This window comes from Microcebus murinus, chromosome 3, assembly GCF_040939455.1.
Source record: "Microcebus murinus isolate Inina chromosome 3, M.murinus_Inina_mat1.0, whole genome shotgun sequence".
Classification (NCBI taxonomy): domain Eukaryota; kingdom Metazoa; phylum Chordata; class Mammalia; order Primates; family Cheirogaleidae; genus Microcebus; species Microcebus murinus.
The window spans coordinates 81,190,569-81,213,857 of NC_134106.1; the positions used below are offsets into that span (position 1 = coordinate 81,190,569).

General features: G+C 41.0%; 1 protein-coding gene across 1 annotated transcript in view; it reads left to right on the forward strand.

Moving 5' to 3' along the window:
* SLC9A4 (solute carrier family 9 member A4) overlaps positions 1-23,289 on the forward strand; it is a 53,585-nt gene that overhangs the window by 12,763 nt on the left and 17,533 nt on the right. The window contains exons 3-8 of the mRNA XM_012740457.2: positions 11,762-12,021; positions 13,348-13,565; positions 17,252-17,454; positions 17,979-18,065; positions 21,053-21,123; positions 22,970-23,131. Coding sequence (XP_012595911.2) covers positions 11,762-12,021; positions 13,348-13,565; positions 17,252-17,454; positions 17,979-18,065; positions 21,053-21,123; positions 22,970-23,131 — 1,001 coding nt within the window. The remainder of the gene's footprint in view (positions 1-11,761; positions 12,022-13,347; positions 13,566-17,251; positions 17,455-17,978; positions 18,066-21,052; positions 21,124-22,969; positions 23,132-23,289) is intronic.

The window sequence follows — 23,289 nt, forward strand, 5'->3', positions numbered from 1 at the left end:
CTTGAACAGGATCTCGAGGGGAGAGTAGGCAGCTTTTCCTCATATTCTTTTTACTTCCTCACATTCCCTGTCATTTGGAATCCAAGGATAGGGGGCGAGAGGAAATAAGTTTAAGGAGACAGTTTCCTCTGGCTGAGCACGTGGGGAGCTCCGTGTAGAAGGGGGATGTGGGCTTACAAGCGGCGTGGTCTTGAGCGAGGGACTCTATCTTGTTGTCCTTCAGTTTCCATGTGAGTGACAATGGGAATGATTAATCCAACCTCGGAGGATGGCTGTGAGGAGGGTGTGAAATCGGACTCCTAGATGCCTGGCTCATGGTGGGTGATGAGCAAGTGTCCCCGTGCCCTTCCCACCTGCCAGAGGCGGATCCACAATCTGCTTGGTGTCTGTGGGCACGGGAATGGAGATTTGACCTAAACGGACGCACGGGGCCAGGCACTCTTGGTTGGTTGGCGTCAGGTGCTTGGGGAGTGGATCCACCGACATGCAAAGTCCTAGAAAGTGCCCCAATTTGTGAGGCATCACCCGCTTCCCCCATGGGGGCAGGGCAGGAGTCTGGGACCCACCCAGCCCAGGGTCCAGGCGTTTGCCTTCACACATGTGCTCTCAGCCAGACTGTTCAGAAATTTGCTGGGTGAGCATCTCCTCAGCCCACAGCTGCTACTGGCAGTGAGACACGGTGTCAGTGCGTGCACGTGTGTGTGTGTGTGTGTGTGTGTGTGTGTGTGTGTGAGAGAGAGAGAGAGAGAGAGAGAGAGAGAGAGAGAGAGAGAGATGCGGGAACCACTATAGCTTGGGATGAAGCTTGGATCAGGGTGGGGAGACAGGAGGAGCTGGGAGAAGGGAGGAGCTGCTCAGTGAAGGTCCTAGCAAAGGAAGGAATGTGTTGGAGGGGCAGGGGGTTCACCAAACCTGACCTCCTGACCTTCCACACTGGGTGGCACCTTTGCCTCCTGCACAGCTGGGGTCTAAGCTGCAGACTCTCCCTTTAACCAGCAGCCCAGAAGTTCTGTCCCTTAGGCGTAGGTTGGTCATTCAGAGGTACAGGCCTAGAGTGGCTCTCAGCTACTGTTTCATTGCAGCTCTCCAAATTTGAATCATAAAGACTTGTTTGGTTCATTTGCTTCTGGCTGATGAAACTGAATGGGAAACAGAATGGTTGCAGTTTGTTTGTACAAGTTGGTTTTCAATCAGCCTATGCTGTGAGCCACTTACAGGTGGTTCGAACTCACTCCAGTTCACAAGTGCAAGGAAAAAGAACAAAGCCTCCCTGGTTAGCTGTCGTTTCTTTGCCAGGAGGTAGGGTTGAGCAGCTATGAAAATGGATTTGGAAAAGAAACACTTAGGAAGAAAAGCAAGCTCTCTCTAACTCCCTAGGGAGTAATCAGAATGAGTGTAGAAAAGGCCGTGGGAGCAGGTCTTCCAAGGCCACCTGTGCCGAGTGCTGAGGATGCAAAAGCAAACAGGCTTTGTCCCCTGCCTTTGAAGAGCCACAAGCTATGAACATGTGACTTATTTCTTGTCATTTGTAAATTATTCTTCGTAACCCATGACCATGGACCTGTCTATTCTTCTGTATTTTATTGTAATACTTTCCAGCCACAGAGATTTCCTAGGAGATTACATAATGTATGTGAGTGGCAATCCCTGACCAGAGAAGAAAGCCTAGAATTCCAAACACAGCCTAGAGAGTTTCCTAGTCCTGTGGTTTCAACAGATGCCCCACCGCCAACACCACCTGTGCATGCTCCAGGATCTGTTGGGTGCGTTGGACTGCTGCGTGACAAATCATGCTCCATGTCATGTGAAAAGCCCCATGAGTTGGCTCTTTGGAAGGTGCTGGCTTACACATAGTTATAGTTGCCTTGCCCTAATGGTTGCGTAAATGGATAACCTCCAGCAAAACCTGCTGCACAGGCCTGGTCAGGACCATGAGATCCAGGCAGTGGGTGGGGGAGGGGGCTGCTGAGGCTGCCTCCAGGCAGCGGTAATCCATGCTTTCCTCCTCACCACGCAGGAGCAGCCTGTTAGTGAGTGATAGAGAAGACAGCTGAAAGGCCATGAAATACATCTCCTTAGTTTTATTTTATTTTATTTATTTTTGAGACAGGGTCTTGCTCTGTCTCCTGGGCAGAGTGCAGTGGCATCATCATACGTCACTGCAACTCCAAGTTCCTGGGCTCAAGCAATCCTCCTGCCTCAGCCTCCCAAGTAACTGGGACTACAGGTGCTCGCCACTAAACCCGGATAATTCTGTTTTTGGTAAAAACAAGGTCTCAGTCTTGCTCAGGCTGGTCTTGAACTCCTGAGCTCAAGCGATTCTCCTGCCTCAGCCTCCCAGAGTGCTAGGATTACAGGTGTGAACTACCATGGCCAGCCAACTCCTTTATTTTAAAGATGAAATTCAGTCATGTTTGGTGGAGCAGAAGGTCCCCTGAGTCCTAATTATCATCCGTCCATCCATTTGTTCATTTATCAAAAAATATTACTGAGCAACCTCTTTCTGACAGCCCCTGCTCTTCTCACTATGCCAGAGCAACCTCTTTCTCAGAAAAGGCAAATCACAGAGCTAGTCTTCGGTGGACTTAAATCTGCTGGTCACATCTGATGCTTGCTTTTATAGTTAAAAGAGTCTTGAGGTTAAATAGCCTTTAAATTACCTTTCATATCACATAGGTGCACGGATACCAGATGGTGAAAGACAGTCCTAAGGACATTTGTTCCAGTTGGTGTGGGGAGTGACAGGGGAGAAAGATTTGCATAGATTGAGGGGTGTCAGGCTCTGCCGCCCCTTGGATGACATGAAGGGTGAGGAGCAGGTGTTGCTGGGGGTGGATGGTTAGCATTAGGTTAGTTTTGAACTGCTGAGTCTGAGCTACTACAGGCCATTGAGAGGAATTGTTCAATTGTTTCGGAAATAGAAGTCTGGAGTCTGGGCAGAGATCAATCAAGATGTATCATTGGGATTCTTCGGCAAGTAGATGGGAATTGCAGCTAGGAACTGTGGCAGTGCTCCATCTTTCTCCAAGCTCAGGATGTTAAATGCTTTAAATTGGAAAGAAGTTCCTTTAAGGAACTTCTTTGCTGTGCCCTAACTCACAGGATTTATTGACTCACACTCATATGTTATCTTCTCCTCATTATATTTTTCTGATAACCATTCAGTTCACCATCTTCACTGTTATTCTCTGAGGTTATAGGCCAATAAGCGTTCAGGGATCTCAACCTCAGGAGGGTTGCTAAACACCACGTTTAACTCTCCTATCCAGGGCTGCAGGTCTTCTGGGGTTTTTGTTTGTTTGCTTGTTTGTTTTTTCATTAGATGTGAGGTCAAAGGGCTTCCTCCCTTCTGTCTTTTACATCATTATGTGGGGCTGCTGGGTAGTTGCTGGTCATCTTAGTTGGTTTCCTTTAGCTGTCAGAGAGTCACAGCAAGTGGTTGCCAAGAAACTGCCCATTGCAGACTTTAATATGCCTCTGGCCCTTAATACAAGCTATAAAGTTAGCTGGATTCATTATTCAATTTATTGTTTAAGGCTGATGAGTACAGGTTTTTATGATATTCTTTGTACCTTTCCAGCATCTGGTGTCCAGTAAAGATCATTTTTATTGTACTGTGCTGTGACTCTGAATTTCCAATGCTTTTCACAGGCACGCAGGGTCAGTAATTAGTTAGGCTTCCTGTTTGTAAGAAACTTCCTGTTTGTAAGAGTTTATAGCAAGGTGAAGCAATGAGAATTAATTACAAAAATACACAAAGCAATAAGGAAGACATAGATCCTGTATTAGTCCTCTAGGGCTGCCATAACAAAATACCACAGACTACAGGGCTTACACAATAGACATTTATTTTCTCATAGTTCTGAAGTCTAGAAATTCAAGATCATGGTGCCAGCAGTGTTGGTTTCTGGTGAGGCCTCTCTCCTTGGCTGGCAGTTGGCCACCATCTTGCTGTGTCCTCACATGGCCTTTCCTGTGTGTCTCTCCCTGTTGTCTCCTCCTCTTCTTATACAGATATTTGTCATATTGGATAAGGGCCCCACTGTTATGACCTCATTTTAACTTACATCTCTAAAGACCCTGTCTCCAATATGGTCAAATTCTGTGGTACTGAAGGTTAAGACTTCAACATATAAATCTGGGGAGAAAACATCCCAACCCATAGCTGACCTTTCAGGAACCCAGGAATAGTAAGTGCCTTATTATGAGGTCTTACAAAGGCTGCAACTAGAACCAAGCTGGTTTTAGAAATTTCAGAAGCTTGAGTTAATGGATCTCTTACCATCAGGATGAAACTAGGTTATGCTGTGATAATCAACTTCTCCCCAAACCTAAGTGTCTTAAAACAACAAGATCTATCTCTTGTTTTCACTACTTGTCTTTCACTAGCCAATAGGGCTCTCCCTCCACAAAGGTTACTCAAGGTCCTGGGCTTATGGAGCAGCTATGGTATTGAACACTGCCGATCACTGTGCCAGAGGGAAGAGGGATTTATGGAGGTTCTCACCTCAGTCAGCAAATGCTCTATCCCAGAAGTGACATATAGCACTTCTGCTCAAAACCCTTTTCAAACACAAAAGTCAGCCAGGTGCAGACAAATGGTGACAACTAACCTCAAAGAGTCTAGAAGTTCAATCCCACAAGGTGCCTAGAGGTGAAAGAAGTATTAGGTAAGTAGTGCCAATAACTATCACGTTGTCATTCTGGAGCCTCATCACAGATGTGTCGGGTCATTTGCTCAGACTCTTGCTGCTTTTTTAAATAGATTCTTTTATTTCTCTTTCCACTGCAATTAGCTTCCACATCATTTACTCAGTTATCTTTTACCTCCTCTTAGTTTCTATTATTCACAGTGTTTGTGTCCTCATAACTCATAGTTCTTCATGGTCACTCATGATCCCTTAATCTGTCAAATTGTGTTTCTCTATTCATCCACACCTCGTTGATTCTTTTTGTGCTTCTCTGAAAAGACAGTCACCACAGCTCATAACTGGGCATAGGGTTTCTCCTTAGGCTACTTCATAGTCTCCAGACCATAGACAGGCTTCTTGAGGGTCTGTCTACTCTTGCCCTTGAGTGGAGGTCTCATGTTGAATGTGATGTAGCCGCACAGGGCTAACCCTTCCTTAGATGCTGTGTCATAGAAGTTACCCTTAGAAGGATCCATGAGCATGATGGGCATCATGAACGTCATGACTAGGATAGTTGGTGGTTACAAAAAAATGCAAAAAATTATCATTAGGGTGTTAGCTATAAGTGTCAAAGGAATCCATGAGATTTAACATTATGATGACAAAGAGCCTTCTCAATTTGGTTCTTAAGATGGTTAAAATCAGTATATTTAATGGGCCTACATGGTTATAAAGTTTCTTTATTTCATGTGAAGTGGTATACAGTTATCCCAAAGTATGTTGTAGAAAGTTAAGGATGTTATTGTAAAGCAGCACTCAACATAGTGCAAAGAGATATGGCCAATAGATAAAATTAAAATAGAATTCTAAAAATTATTCAATAAATGAAAATGAATGCAGGAAGGGACAGCAAATGATGGGGGGAAGAAAAACAAATAATGATATGGTAGATCTAAATCAAACTATAACAATAATTGCATTAAATGTTAATGGATTAAACATTCTGATTAAAAGCCAGAGATTACCAGAACTGATTATAAAGTAAGACCCAAATATATTCTGTTTATCAATTTACTAGACTTCAAGCTATACTACAAGCCTATGGTAACAAAAACAGCATGGTTATGGCACAAGAATAGAGATGTAGACCAATGAAACAGAACTGAAAACTCAGATATAAAACCATCTTCATATAGCCATCTGATCTTTGATAAGGCAGATATACTGGGGCAAAGAACCATTATTCAGTAAATGATGCTGGGAAAGTTGGACAGCTACATGTAGAAAACAGAAACAGAATCCACACTTCTTGCCTCTCACAAAAATCAACTCACAGTGGATAAAAGACTTAAACCTAAGGCATGGAACCATAAGAATTCATCAAGAAAATAGTGGAAAAACTCTTATAGACATTGGCCTAAGGAAAGAATTTATGAAGAAGGCTCCAAAGGCAATCATAGCAACAATAAAAATAAATAAATGGGGCCTGATCAAATTAAAAACATTCTGCACAGCTAAGGGAGCTATCATCAGCACAAATAGACAACCTACAGAATGGGAGAGAAAATTTGCATGCTACACATCTGGCAAAGGGCTGATAACTAGAATCTATATAGAACTCAGGAAAATCAACAAGAAAGAAACAAACAATCCATTAAAAAGTGGGTAAAGGACATGGACAGAAACTTCTCAAAAGAAGATAGACTAATGGCCAACAAACATGAAAAAATGCTCAACATCTCTAATCATCAGAGAAATGCAAATCAAACCACAATGAGATATCACTTAGTTCCAGTGAGAATGGCTTTTATCAAAAAGTCCTCAAACAACAAATTTTGGCATGGATGCAGAGGGGTGGGAACACTCTTATACAGCTGGTGGGATTGCAAACTAGTAAAACCTCTATGGAAAGTAGTATGGAGATACCTCAAACCTCTATGGAAAGTAGTATGGAGATACCTCAAAGTACTAAAAGCAGAACTACTAGTTGATCCAGCAATTGCACTACTGGGTATTTACTCAAAGGAAAAAAAAAGATATTCTATGAAAAAAGATATCTGCACTTGGATGTTCATAATAGCACAATTCACAGTTGCAAAGATGTGGAAACAACCCAAGTGTCCATCAGTACATGAGTGAATTAGTAAAATGTGGTACATGGATACCATGGAGTACTAGCCATAAAAAATGATGAACTAATACCCCTTGTACTATTTTGGATGGAGCTGGAGACCATTCTTCTAAGTGATGTATCACAAGAATGGAAAAATAGACACCACATGTACTCACCATTAAATTGGTACTAACTGATCAACACTTATGTGTGCATATGGAAGTAATATTCATAGAACAATTGGCAGGCGGGGTGGGAGAGGTGGGGATGGTTAAATTCACACCTAATGGGTATGGTGCATAATGTCTGGGGGTAGGGCATGCTTGTAACTCTGACTTGGGTAGTGCAAAGGCAATATATGTAACCAAAGTGTTTATACTCCCATAATACTCTGAAATAAAAATAAATAAATAAAAAAGAAATTCAATTTCATTATTAAAAAATAGAGTAAAAGTAAATGGATGCAAAAAGATACACTAGGCAAACACTAAGCTTGAGAAAGCTGATGTGGCTACATTAATATCAGTTAAAATAGACATATGGATAGAAAGTATTAAAAAGATAAATAGGGATATATCATAATGATAAAAAGCCAATTTATCAAGAATGTCTAAAGATCATTAAGTGTTTTGCATGTGATAATAATGCAATTAAATACATGAAGTAAAAATTAATTAATTGAAAGACAGGAAATAACAGTTCCACAATAATATTAGGGCATTCTAAAATCTTTTGCTTAGGAAATGATAGAAAAAATAAGCAAAATATCGGCAAGACATGAAGGATCTGAATATTTTCAACCACCTTGTCCTAATTACTATTGATAGAACACTATGCCAAACTACTGCAGATGAAATATTGTTTTCAAGGAATATTAGTATGCTCAGCAAAAACAAATATGTATTTGATCGAAAAAGAAGCCTCAATAACTTTGGAGGCCTTGATATCATATAGACTATGCTCTTTGTCTATAACAGAATTAAATTAAATATAAATTACTTTAAAATATCTAGGAAAATCTTAATATTTGGAAATTAAACAAGACATTTCTAGGCCGGGTGTGGTGGATTGCTCAAGGTCAGGGGTTCGAGATCAGCCTAAGCAAGAGCAAGACCCCGTTCTCTACTAAAAATAGAAAGAAATTAATTGGCCAACTACAAATATATAGAAAAAATTAGCCGGGCATGGTGGCATATGCCTGTAGTCCCAGCTACTCGGGAGGCTGAGGTAGAAGGATTGCTTGAGCCCAGGAGTTTGAGGTTGCTATAAGCTAGGCTGACACCATGACACTCTAGCCCAGGCAACAAGAGTGAGACTCTGTCTCAAAAAAAAAAAAAAAAAAAAAAGACATTTCTAAATACTTCATGGTTCTAGAAAAAAGTTACAAAATGATAATAATCTCAATTAATGATATTGAAAATACAGCATATTCAAAATTTGTGAGGTACAATTAAAGATGTGCTTAGAGGAAAATTTATAGCTTTCAATGCTTATATTACAGAGTTGACATACCTAAATCAGTGATGTAAGGCTTCACCTGAAGAAACTAGAAAAAATAGAGCAAAGTAAACCCAAAGTAACTAAAAGGAAAACAGTAATAATGATGGTAATAAATAATGATAATTAACAGTAACAAGTATAAAAATATGACAACTTATCTTTATCTAAAGGAAGAAATAATACTTATTCTCTATATACTCTTTCAAAATTAGAAGAGGAGGGATCATTGTCCAACTATACTGTGAAGCCAAATTTTTCCTGATACTAAAACCAGGCAAAGCTATTTCAATGAAAGAAAACTGTAGACCAATATCCATTGTGATTATATTATATCAAATTCAGCAATACATAAAATGCATAATAAATCATGACCATACAAGGTATCCCAGAAATATTAATGCAAGTATTTTAAATATTAGGAAAAACTTGTAAACATAATTTATCATATAAATAGAATAAATGCTTGTATTAATCAGAAAACCACTTGACAAAGTTCAACACCCATTAGTGATAAAACTCCTAGCAAAGTAGGAAGAGTAAATAACTTCTTCAACCTGGTAAGAGATATTTATGAAAAACCTATGACTAACATCATAGTAAAGGCTAAATATCAGGCAAATGTATCCACTCTCAAAACTTCTATTAATTAATCAAGAGAAAAAAAACACATAAACATAAGATCACTAAGAAAACAATGTATATATCTATTTGTGGATGACATGATAGTTTACATAGAAAATCCTCAGGAATCTATAAAAACAATTACTAGAATTGTTATAATAAGTGAATTTAGCAAGATCATGGCATATAGGGTTAATGTACCTAAAGGTAACATAAAAGGACCATTCCCCGAGGCAAGGAGTGAAGAAGGAAAATGTAACCTTGTTCTCCATAGGGCAGTGGACATGTTTGGGATTTAGCACTGGTTGGGCTTTTTCCTTCAATATATAAAAGATACACACACATTATTGTGATTTGAGATGATTCCAAAGAAAATCTTGTGCCACTGTAATGATACCCAGAGCCTGGTAATTTGAAAGGTAAGGACTGTTTTTCATGCAGTCGTATGGACTGGGACTGTAAATGTAGTCTCCTTAATTATATGTACTACTTTAGCTTTGGAGACTACCATGGCATCTTCCTGGCAGGGAACACTGGTGTCCAGGGACAGAGCTGACCCAGTTGACTTTCCCAGGCCATGGGAATGGTCTAGGGTAGCAACTTACAATCTGACCAGCTATGTAAAAAAGTTTTAGTTTGTGGCAACAATATTCAAATCTCTGTGTCTCAATCATATTCCCTGAGTTCCCTCTGTATTTGAGAGTCAAATGAATGCTCATGTTCCATTTAACCTCATCCAAACCTGCCTTTTCTGGATCTGTGAGCAGTGCCTGCCTCCTCTTCTTGGCTTCATTCCTTTGCATGGGAGCTCAACTCCAAAGGTACAATTCTCAGGGCTTCTAAGATCCCTATGTGAATTGCTCCAAAAGCAGGCAGAGAGTGAAATTGAACTAAACAAAATCACTAAGTCAAGATATGACCACCATGATGGTTTGGGATTCATTTTGAAACCATAAGTCACAAATTTTCTTCAAATACTCAGCCAGGGTTTTCTTAAAACATGGCCTCAGTTTGCTTAAATAGACTTTTGTAAAATATGACCGATACACAGACAGATAGACAGATATTGTCCAGGTAGTCCATGGTTTAGACACATAGAGAGCCTTGGATAGGTAAAAGGTTTATTAGAGGAAATTCCTGGGAGGGAAAATGGGAAGGGAGTCTAGGAAGCACAGAGGGAGCTCTCAGGCCACAGTGCAGAGTGACCCCAGGTGAAGGAGAGAGGGAAGAAGGAAAACTGGGTGGCACTGTCTCACTGCATTTCTCAGAGAGTTTAGCAAGCCCATCAGGAGCTCTCAGGCTAAGGACATCCATCAGAGGAGTCCTGTGCCCTGCAGGAAGGGGTTGACTTCAGTGGCCCTGGCACATGGCCCTTAGCAGAGAACAGCAGACAGGAATCCCTGCTTTTAGGGATCTGATGGTCTCTGCCCCAGATAGAGAGATGGATGGTAGACTCCAGGTAGATGACAAATTGATAGTCAGGCAGGATTATAAAAGACATGTTTATATTATAAATATTAATATTTTTCATTTTTCCTGGCATCAGCAAATAGAGGCTCACAGGTGTGTGCTGTGGTTTAGCAGGACTCTTCAAGTGCTGATGCCTCACAGGTCCTCAATTTCTGCGGAGATCTTCCTGCATCTGTTCTCTGTGTCTCATTACCATGCGCCTGCTGCCATGTCTCAGAAGCCAGATCTTAGTTCTGGGCTATAGAGTGACATGAAATAGTGATCCATGTTCTCCTGCAACCTCAAAGTAAATACTGAAATAAGAAGAGAAATAAGTAGGAAAATTAAGAGTGGGCATCACACAGGCTAGAGCTGTCTGCAGGATTCAGGGAGTCCAGGTGCGGCGTATGGAGCGTGTAGCAGGCTGGGTTCCATCGGGAAAGAGAAACCACACGGTGGGTTAACCAGAATCATTTCAGTGTAAAACTTAACTGTAATAAAGAAATAATTATAAATACAACAGAACTCTATGGTATCCTAGGACTGAGGGAGGGCAACCAAGGGGGGACAAGCTTGGAAGGGGCTCAGCTGTCACCGGGGAAGGTGGGATCGGCCACTGGATAGCAGAGAAGGCAGCTGGGTTAGCCAGACTGGAGCTGGTTTTGAGTTGCCCAGCAAACAACAGCCCACCTTCCGGAAGGCAGGCGGGGCCAGGTGCCAGGCAGCAATCCCTGGCACAGGGCTGCAGTGGGAGCCCGAGATCCAGAGGGGACACTGGGCCTTAAGAGGGGCAGGCTGCTTGAGGAGAGGGTGTGGGAAAGGGCCCCCATAGGGAGGACTGCTTGGGTGCAGCCCTAGGCCACAGACATGCTACAGGAGGGCTTGACTCAGACAAGCTGTCCCCATGCTGAAGCTGTAAGTTCGCAGAGGAACCGTTTTCATGGCCTGTGGCTCAGGCCAGCTCCACCGGAAGTCCTCACACCCACATGGCTGACTCTTCCCTCAAACCCCAAAGAAATTGCTGGAAGTCCCTTCCTCCTGTAGTATTCATTCTGCACCCTTTTACTGAGGGAACTTAACCTAGTGCTCACCTTAAAGGACAGATGCTTAAAAGCATCTCATTGTTTATTTTAGAGCACTAATGGAAGGGTGCCTTCGCAGCTTGGAGGCAATAAAACTGATACAGAAAGGTCAGCAAAGACACTGGCACATAGCAGGTGCTCAGTGGGTGGAAGCTGTGATTATTATACTTTTTATTCAGTATTATTAACTGGATGCATCTGAATTACTTGGAATACATTTAAAAGTTAGGTAGCCATGTTAGTATTTGTCGTCATATAATTTATCGTGCATATCATTTAACTAGACACAAAGCTGGGAATCTGTGTGTAAAGTCTTTCTAATGCCTAATTCATGTGTGTCTTCTTTTCTTTTTCTTTGTATCTAGGTCTTATACAATATATTAATCGCCTTCACAAAGATGCACAAATTTGAAGACATAGAGGCTGTCGACATCTTGGCTGGATGTGCCCGGTTCGTTATTGTGGGGGTCGGGGGAGTCCTGTTCGGCATCGCGTTTGGATTTATTTCTGCGTTCATCACACGCTTCACTCAGAATGTGTCTGCGATTGAGCCCCTCATCGTCTTCATGTTCAGCTATTTGTCGTACTTAGCGGCCGAAACGCTCTACCTGTCCGGCATCCTGGCGTGAGTACAGTCCAAGGGGGCTCGTCTCACAGTAACATACAGAAAGTTTAGGGCCACAGCATGTGAGCCAGGCATCTGGAAAAGGCATGGCTTCTGACGCCAATCTCAAAGGCATTGCGGGATTTAGGATTGTTTAAACCTTTGTAAAATCTGATTCAGGTCCTTTGCCAAACAAATATTCTCTCGGACATTTGCGTCCACTCTCTCCTTGTGATTTGCCTGAGGAGAAGGTAGCCATGATGTGGATCTAGAAAGCTCGGGGAAGCTGGTGCACAGAAGATCTGGGGAAAGTTCAGGGTTAAAGTCTTGTCTCAGTAGTTTGTTTTTCCTTGAAAAATTGGTTTTATATGTTTGACTGCTGCTCAAAAAATTTTAAAAAAACTAAAAATTAATTTTAAGTTGAAAGGAGACATGCATGACGGACCACCGTGCCTGGGCTCTGCCTTCTGCTAATCCCGCTCAGACCACAGCACCGCTCTTCAGTGTGGAATGGAACTAGGGAGATGGATAAGACTCTAGAAATCTAGATCTCCTTGTCCTAATGGAAGTCTTTTTTAAATGCTAACCCTTGTGTCCTTGTGTTCTCGTACCCTTCAAATGTTTATCTTGGAATGAGGCTTCTCAGTTTAGCTTGATATTTCTGGTCACGTTGTTTGCTCTATGACATTACCCTCCTGTCCAGATAGTCAGGCGCAAATGTTTGATTTTGTTGTATAGAAATACCTTTTCCAATTAAATATAATACAGTAAACTCTAGGCATCCATCATTTACCCACCTTAAAAATGACCCAAACTGCTAAGACGAGGGGCGATTTTCTTTGTTTTCCCCATACTTGTAAACGGCTCTAGAACAGAAATATTTGAAATGAAGAATTCCTTTTAAAATCGTTGTAAGAAATACGCTTTGGTTGGAGGAAACGAGGGCCTTGCTGAATTATTTTCTCTAGGGAACTGAAGTGGATTATTTTTTGGTTTAAGGCAGAGCGAAGCAGACAGTAAGAACTGAGACTGACAAGCTCTTGGTGAGGAAGGGCAAGACAGAAGCATCTGCCACTGGTGTGCCCATGTGGAGTGCGGGCTGTTTTATTGTGGGAAGGACATGCCACACCTGCTGTCCCCACCTCACTCAACTTTACCTTGCGGAGTCCCCCTGGGGAGGGAATAGAGGAAGAAAGGAAATCTGTGGAAAATCTCCAGCCAGAGAAAGGAAACGGAAGAGATGTTCTTTCTAGATAAACACAGGGCTCCTGCATCTGCGGCATTCCCAACTTCCTCAGAGGGACAAAACCTTGTCAATTCTCTCTGAGACTCTGTTCCTTTTTGTAGAATCACGGCCTGCGCAGTGACAATGAAAAAGTATGTGGAAGAAAACGTGTCCCAGAAATCCTACACGACCATCAAGTACTTCATGAAGATGCTGAGCAGTGTCAGCGAGACCTTGATCTTCATCTTCATGGGCGTGTCCACTGTTGGGAAGAACCACGAGTGGAACTGGGCCTTCATCTGCTTCACCCTGGTCTTCTGCCAGATCTGGAGAGCCGTCAGTAAGAGACCTGGGGCTCCAAAGAGTCTCCTTCTTTGCTGCATGTTTAGTTCTCTTATTCCCTTCTGTAAAAACATGAGTGGTGAGTGGATGCCAACTGGTTTTACTGGTTAGGGGAGTCTAGGAACCTTGCAGTGAGCAGGAATGGTTTCTGTTTGCTCCCTCAATCAGCTCAAAGTAATTAGTGGCTGATAAGGTTGTGCTCCGAAGTAAGGCTGGGGCAAGGAGTCTTTCATTTTCTTTTCTTTCTTCTTCTTTTTTTTTAATTAAAAAGAGAACTTTTGCATCTACACATTTAAATATAACTCAGCAAATGTATCATTTGATCTTCACTTCTTTGCCAACTTGCATCCTCTTGCACCTTAAATCAGATATAGATTATAAACTGTGGGCATTTATTTATACTTTCGCTACAGGGCAAGTGAGATCTCACAAATTATATTCTATGTAAGACAAGTATTGTTAGAAAACATTCCCCTAAATAGTACAGGTGGTTTTATTTAAGGGTTGAGTGCATGAGCCTGTGATGTATAGCAAACAAAAAAACCAGGAAGTGAATCTTTAATTAATTAGTAAAGGCAACTGTATAATGTAAGTGGCATCTGAGATCTTAAAACGAGATCTAGTGGCTGCACATTTATCTTGTACATTTATATTTTAGGAGCTAGAAAAGAATGTTAAGCACTGAGATATACTATATGTGTTGCCTTTTCATTAGAAGCAACTCTATTTTTAAATGACTTTGACCAATATTTGAAGCTTTTGTTAAATGACTTTGACCAATATTTTCAAGCCAATTACTCCAAGAGAAATTAGGAGAAATGACTGAGAACTTACCTTGAACATTTCAATTCTAAATTAACTTAGGATGAGTTTTAGAATCTAGGGATGAATAACAAGAATACAGAAATATTAAAATATTCATAAAAGTAACTCTGAATATATATGTTTGTTGGGCCCCTAGAAGGAGCAAAATTGCAGAAACTATGATATAAATTTATAATCTCAAATAAAATCCTGGAAATATTACTAATTAGCTATTTGACTTTGGACAAACATTTAATTACTCAGAATCTTCCTCAACCACGAAACGATGGATTTGGACAAATTTCTTAGTTCCCTTTAGTTCTAAAATATCCTAGGACGAGGGACATAGAGCTAATGTCAAGAGAAGTAACATCACAGAGCTTTAGCCTGACTAACAAGAAAAAAAACCATCTAGAAGAGGATTGATATTGCAGACACCTCAACATTGTTGACTTTTAGTGACCGTCTACCCCAACTCCATAACCTTATCATTGAGAGAATGGATAGAACAACCCCCAAGGGAGTGACTGACTTGGCCACATCACAGTGACTGATAGAGGCAGGTGTCTGAATCCAGTTTTCCCACTCTACCCTGGCTCACTGTAGCTAATATTCATTTACACTCATGGAGGCTTAGAATGTATAAGGCCCTGTTTTATGTTATTTATTGATAATAAATCCTTATATCTACTTTCTGAGGTAAATTACTACTGTTACCTCCACTAAGCAGATGAGGGGTCTGAGGACATGAAATGATTAGAAACCTCACCTGAGGTCACATGACTGGTAGGTGGAAGAATCAGGACAAACAAAACAAAATGACAAATTTTAAATTTCATTGTCTTTTGCACTATTAATGTGCCTATTATTAATGGAAAATAATCCAAATTTATGAAATAATTTAAGGAGGGTTATCTGAGCCAAATGTGTGTGACCGGCCTGGAGCACATGGCCTTAAGAGGTCCTGACAAAATGTGCCCACTGTAGCTGAGTTACAGTTTGGTTTTATACATTCATGGAGACAGGAACTCCACATAAGATGCTAAGTCAATATGTGGAGGGCGTACATTGGTTTGGCCTTAAAAGGCAAGACATCTCCAAGGGGGTGGGGAGCTTACAGGTTATAGGTGATTTGAAGATTCTTTGGTTTTAATTTGTTAAAAAAAATGAGTTTTGTCTAAAAGCTTGGAATGTTTTAATTTAAGATAAGGATGTCTATTAACCAGAGACAAGCCACGGAACATTTACCAAAACTCAAGTAAACTGTTAAGTAAATCGATGGCCCACAGGTGTGGGTTAAGCTTTGCCTTGCATAGTCTTAGACCTGATAATGATTTAGTATCTTATTGTTACAAATAATATGGCCAAAATGAGGGGGTAATGACCTCCTTTCTCATGGCCAACAAGTCAACTTTAGGGTTTTTATGGGGTCCTCTTGGCCAAGAGGGGGTCCATTCAATCAGCTCGGGAGCTTAAGATTTTAATTTAGTTCACACTATTAACAAAGAATGTTTGCTGTGAAGTCTATGTGATTAGAAGTACATGAGGCTATGGAGAGCTGTATTATACTAAAATAAAACCTCTTCTTTAGTCATAATTTTAGTGAACAGACATTTCCCAGCAGGAACCACTGCATTGGTAGTAGCTAAGTCACGTGGGCTACTTGGGAATAGAAAATCAGTATTGTAGAAAACATCTCTGTGTTTTAAACAAGCCCTCCTGTCCTTTACTTCCCTGCCAAGAAGCTCACTGGTAATAAGAAGCACCTACCCAACCTAACACTTGCCAACTTCCTTCCTTGTTTGCATTGAACCTCAAGAAGAACTGAGCCAACCATAAAGATTTGCTCACCATGTAGACCCAACAGTCACCCAGAGGGCTCCTCTCACTTTTAAATTACAGGCTTCCAGTGAGTATCCAATAAGAATGTGAGATGATAAGAATGCATTTGTCTCCCCAACAACATCCTTGCTTTAACTAGCTTTAAAAAGCAGCAAAAATCATGAATACAGGTTAGAAAATATATACCTCACATCAAAAAAAAAATCAAGATTTGTATTACTTTAAGCGCACAAACACACACATATACCCATAACAGTATACATGCTAGGGTATTACCAGAGAAGATTCCAACTTGAAGCACTGCTATTTTTACCGAAAGCTGGGCACTTGTCCTCGAGGCTACATCAGAAGAACGAGAACAAGTGGCTTGAGGAGAAGGAAAGAGAAGTTTATTACTTTGCCGGCAAAAGAGGAAAAATGGTAGACCATCGTCTCAAAATCCAAATTCCTGTACATAAGCAGAAATATAGAACTTTTAAAGGGAGTGCCATCAGTTCCAGGCTTTTGTCCTCAATGATTCTAACTGTCAAATCTCTGTTGTGGAAGACAAAGCCTGTGACCTCCACCTACCTGGGAGGCCCACCCAGACCCTGGGCCTGAGCCACATTTCAGCTGAGCTATCTCCTGCAACACAAAGAACATTCCCCTGCCCTTCCCGACCACCTGCCCCATGGCTGGAGGCTGGGATGCAGGCCTCAGTTCCTCAAAAGAGTGGGGGATGTTTTAAAGAGACAGAAAACATCTTTTGCCATTTTTTCCACCAGGCCATTCTCTCTATTACATCTTCCCCACTCTCAATTTTATGCTTCCATATCTATGGGAGGAGGGGCAACTACTCTGTTACTCCATCTCGCAACTAGCCAAAAAGTGAAAAGCCATGAAGGACATTCTATTTGGGTTGGATGATCAGGGGTGTGCAATTAGATATTGCAATTAGCTGCTTTGTTTGGAAGGCACATGCACGCAACCTCAGTTCACTAGCGCTGTGTCTCTGCACATTCATGACCCTCTGCTCTAACACACATTTCCCCTTTCTAGGCGTGTTTGCTCTCTTCTATGTCAGTAACAAGTTTCGGACTTTCCCCTTCTCCATCAAGGACCAGTGCATAATATTCTACAGTGGTGTTCGAGGAGCTGGAAGTTTTTCACTTGCATTTTTGCTTCCTCTGTCTCTTTTTCCTAGGAAGAAATTGTTTGTCACTGCTACTCTAGTAGTTATATATTTTACTACATTTATTCAGGTGAGTAGATTTTATTCATAATTAAAATAAGTAGATTCCTACAGGACAGTGCAAAATACAAATAGAGGCACTTTATCTGACTTTCAGATCTGTGCTCAATAGCTAAACAAAATTCTTTGTGGTAATACTTATCTCCTAAAATACATTGCCTTTTAATCAACATAGTATATTAATCAAAATATTTCTGGGTACCTGGTGAATGATAGCTACTCTGCTATGCATCTCTGAAAATGAGATTCCAATTAATACTAGATAGCATAAGTTTTTGTTTTAGTGAAGTTAGCTCTAAATGAACTAATGAGAAGTTAAGATTCCTATGTTAAACTACAGATTATAGTAACTATTTTTTTATTGCAACATTTAAAAAAATTAACTAAAGTAAACATGAGTGTTTATGGAGTAGACTCTAGTACAAAACAAATGCACACAAACTGAGCATTGTAATAGTTTTGCTAATAGATTTTATCTCTGTAGTGACAACTTTTAAAACAATAACACACTTCATTTTGTTATTTCTGATCTAGGGGATCACAATTGGCCCTCTGGTCAGGTACCTGGATGTTAAAAAGACCAATAAAAAAGAATCCATCAATGAGGAGCTTCATATTCGTGTAAGTTATGACTTTGTCATAACTAATATATTAACAAGATGTTTCCTATCTGTCACCTTGGATGAGATGTGTGTACATATCCCTGACTTATAGCCTCCTTCCTCCTTAGCTGTACCAAGAGTGACTATACTACTTTCCTATGGCTGCTGTCCTTAGCACAAATTTAGTGGTTGAAAAAAACACAGATTTATCTTCTAGTTCTGGAGGTCAGAAGTTTTAAACGGGCCTCATTGGACTAAGATTAAGAAGTTGCAGGGATGCATTCCCTTCTGGACTTCTGGAGGTTCTAGGCAAGAATCTATTTCCTGCCTTCACAACATCTATGGGCTGCCTACGTGCCTTGACCCATGGCTCCTCCATCTTTACAGCCAGCAGTGGCTGCTCAGGTCTTTCTCATGCTGCGTCACTCTGACAATGACCCTTCTGACTTCCTCTCCCACACTGAAAGATCTTTGTGATTATGTTGGGCCCACATGGATAATTCAGGGAATTCTTTGTATCTTAAGGTCAGATGATTAAGCAACATTAAGTTCATCTGCTGCCTTAATTCTATTTTGCATGTAGACTAACATATTCACAGGTTCTTGGGGTTAGGATGTGGACATCTTTGGGAGACGATGGTTTTCCCTATGCCAGTCTGCCCTCTAGGTCCTTTAAAGACTCACGTCCGTTTTGCATGCAAAATACATTCCCTCTATCCCAGCATCCCCCAAACCTCAATCCACCACAGCATTAATTGAAAACCCAAAATAGCATCTAAATCTTATCAATTCAAAAGTCCAAAATCTCATCATCTTTCAGTCATTGAAATCAGGGCTGGGTGAGGCTCTGGGTATGATCTATCCTGAGACACACAGTTCCTCTTCTTCTGTGAACTTGTGGAGCTCAGGAAACCAGCTATCTGCTCCCAAAATGTGTGGTAGGACAGTCATAGGGTAACAGTTATAGATATTCTCTTTTAAAAAGGGGGAGAGGGAATGGAAGGGAAAAAGAAGTCATTGATCTCAAGCAAATTTTTGATGTTTCCCTGGGCAAGTTCTAATTAGTTTCAAGGCCTGGGAATAATTCCCTGTAATTCTTTGTTCCATTTTGTGGGTCTGGACTCCACCCTCTGAATCATACTTCCTGTTTTATAAAGGTGGTGTGGGTTTGCAGCTGAGTTGTTGTATCAACCTGTTTCTTGTTTGTAGAAATGTGGTGGTCTGACAGCTTTCTTTCATTTTATCCTCTTTCCTTTTTGGTCGAAGCTGGAGGTGTTTCCATTAGGGTTCAGCAAAGCAGCAGAACCAGTAGGATATATATTAATACATATATATATATATATATATATATATAGAGAGAGAGAGAGAGAGAGAGAGAGATTTTAATCATATCTATATCTACAAAATACATTTACAACAACATCTAGAATAGTGTTTAGTTGAATAACTGGGGACTTGCCCAGCTAAGTTGATACCTCAAAAGACTATCATAGTGACTAACATTCAAGGTTATCCTACTTGCTTCTAAAACCATTGTTCCAGTGGAATATGGGGTCCCCTGCTCTTTCTGAACTCTTAATAGTGAACATGGTCTGGTGGCAGTTTTTGGTGAAAACATCCCACTCTGGCAGAGATAAATATGAAGTTGAGCATGGTTTCTACCTATTTGCTTAAGTTCCACACAATGAAGGGATGCTGTTCTGTATGGATCCAAGGAAAAGAAATGAGAATGAATTTATGAAAGAAGTAGGGAGAGAGACTTAAGCTCGGTTAATAAAAGAAAATGCTGATAATTTTTTCTTGATTGGCACACCCAAAGGCGAAGTGGATATATCCTCGCAGTGACTGAGAACGTTTGGCATACTTGCTATACAGCAGATTCAAGTTTTGAGGGGATGATTGAACCCGAAAATGTTTAGGTTTATTCTATCCCTGAAAGATCACAATTCTAACACTGGAGAAACTGATAAAGTCTTACAAAATCTGTCCTGAATTTCATGGTCAGTATCACCTGAGGAAATTAAGTAATTTAAATTCCAGAATATTAAAATGAAAATTTTCAAGGCCATTTAAACATATTTAATAGATGAGAATAGGTTTGTGACTGTTTTAAAATATTAATATATAATGCCCTAACCTGATTGTAGATTTTTGTCTCTATTTTTATCTCCTCTAATTCATTATTTGAGAAATTAGACAATATACCTAAGTCCATAGAACTTGGATATTTCATTCCTTTCTTGTTCATTTTTCTTTTTCTCAAAAATTCTAATTATTGATAGAGTAATTTATTATTTAAATTTATTATTTAATAATAATAAGTATTAAGAATTAATTGTGCATTTGCATCTATTTTTCAAAAAATATTCAGAAGCCAGTATAAACATTGATGATTTCAAATTTAAATTACTTGGATGCTAATTCATAATTATTTTGAATATTATATTTTTCTTAACTTTCTATAAATAATTTTGGATACAACAAATACAATATAGTTGGCTTGGATGATGAAATGTGAGTACTTAGACCAAATGATCAGATAAAATAATGGGAAATATAGATATTTTGTTATTATATGTTATTATTATAATAGAATACCTGTAGAATTATATTGTCAGAAACTGGATAGTGGCGTGTTCTTTTCTTTTGCAGTGAAATGAAAAGTAACAGCTAAATATGAGGCTTTGCCTCCATATGATTTCGGTAATGAGAAACTTCCCAGGTCATTCTGGAAAAGTATTATTCAAAGCAGATGCCAGGTGCCCTGTTTTTATTGCAAATTATGTGAATTATCAGGAAACTTATCTACAGAGTCTTTAAATCATGAAACTACATTGAATTGCTGTGGAAGGCATGACATATTTATTACATGAACAGAGTGACAGGAAAGAGGACACGCTCCAGGAAATTAAAGCCTCTGTTTTCCAAAGAGTGTTAGCTTTCCTGGTGTGTCTTTCAGAATTAGCGTTTCACCAGCCATCCTTTTTCTTGTGTTTGGTTTGGCAGCTGATGGATCACTTAAAGGCTGGAATTGAAGATGTGTGTGGGCACTGGGGCCATTACCAAGTGCGAGACAAGTAAGGAGGCTGAGGGTTTCAGTCCCTCGCAAAGGATGTTTGTGGCATGGGGAACCGTCAAAGGGTCCACCGGAAGCTGGGCGTACACGAAGAGAATCCGGAGGAAGGAGACTGCAAAGATACAGGACTCGGGCCATGCCGTACAAGAAGCAGGTGGAAATCTTGGGCGTGCCCAGCCTGGAAAGTATGGAGCTGTCGGGTGGAGAAAGCTGTAGCCAGGGTTTAGGTTGTTTCATAGAGAACTAGTACCACTGATGAGTTGAAATTAGAAAAGTCAGATTTAAGCTTAAGACAGGAACAAGTTTCCCAGTGGTAAGAACAACTTGACCATGGGATGATCAGCTCCATGAGGTTGGAAAGGGAATTGGAGGACTCATTAGGGGTCCTGGGAAGGGGCTCCTCCATTGTGGGGGAGGTCACAGTGGAAGATCTTTAAGGCTCCTTCCCACATAATGATTCTTTAAACACTCAAAACTCCCTCTTCTCTACCACATCTCAGGTTTCAGAACAGATTCTCTTACTGGATTTAGTGTTGAGCGCAGAAGGAAGTGTGTGGCTGCAGATAGAGGTTGTAAGTTGTCCGTGAGTAGCCGGGAGCTGACTGAGGACAGGACTGAGATGCTCCGGTTGTTGGGGGTCAGGTCAGGAAAAGAGAGGGTGGCAGGAGGCTGAGGAGAAGTGGTCAGGGAGGTTGACAGTAAAGCGGGGGGTGAGTCAGGATGTGGAAGGCACAGAGGGGTGTCCCTATGCTTTAGGGGACACAAAGCGGCCAGCAGGGTAAGGGCAGTGGCAGCCTTTGGAGTTGAACAGGACAGGGTCCAGGTGAGCCCGAGAAAGTGTGAAGGTGAGGGGCTGATTCTGATTGGCTGAGACATAAACAGGAACCACGGCCTCTTATGTAGAAGGGCAGACAGCTAGAGACCTGAGGGTGACCCTGCCAGAGCAGGGGCCCGTCTCTTCTGAGCTGAAAGACGGCAAAGCCCAGGAAGGCAGCCCACTAACTCTGTAGGGGCCTTGGGGGCTGCAGAGTCCTCACCTCACAGATGGGGAAACCAATCACCAGGCACCATGCCAGCAGCCCAGGAAGTCATGTTCCCCTCCAAAAAATAAAGCAGGCAGACAAACTACTCTCTGAATGTAAAATGATTGGAAGTGTTGAAAATTCCAACTGCAAACAAATGGCTGACTCGGAAGGCACCGCATGCATATGCGCAGCTCAGTCTACCGGGTGGACCAGAGGTTGGTGACAATAGTCAGCGGCCATCAGTGTCTCGCCTATTCAGAGTCTCCATCATTCAGACTGTTGGGACATATGTGGGTTTTTCTTTCTCCCCCTTAATTGCCAGGATTCAAAACGATCTGCAGCATAATGGGGCAAAACTACTGTAACTACCGGGCCATTTAAACTTATTGGGTTCTGGCTGAATAGGCCAGTATTACTGTAAGTGCAGCTGCCGCTGTTATGAGCTATTAGAATGGAACACTTGTTCAAAAGCCTCAGCCCCCTCATTTCTTCTCTTACAATCGGAGCTGAGCTGGGCTGGGCCTCCCCCGCGCCTCACTTAGGCATACTTTTTGCCCTGATTGCAGCTTGTCCTTCCTTTTGTTTAGTTGATTTTCAATGTATTCAGGCCAGGAGGCCATTTTTTTCTTTATTTAAAAAAAATGCATAAACACTATGAATTTTTTTTTTTTTTACAAATGTGCCTATGAATTCCAGGCACTGTCCTGATTTTTTTTTTTTTTTTCAGAGTAAAGTTAAGTAGTGAGTAGTTTAAGAAAAATGCATACTTACATAACACATGCAGGCATTCAAGATTTCCAAAATGTTGGTTTTCATTTTTAGGTTTAAGAAGTTTGATCATAGATACTTGCGGAAAATCCTAATCCGAAAGAACCTACCCAAATCAAGCATTGTTTCTTTGTACAAGAAACTGGAAATGAAGCAGGCTATTGAGATGGTGGAGACTGGGATCCTCAGCTCAACGGCTTTTTCTGTGCCCCATCTGTAAGTCAGATCTGCTCTTCCATCTAGACGTTCACTGTCCGAATTCCAAGGGGCATTAACTCATTGTTCCATCTAAAGCCAAAGCCAGAATGAAGAGGCAGAAATATGTGGAAGGAATCATGAAAAAAATATAATCTAAATCTTGGCATTTTATGTCT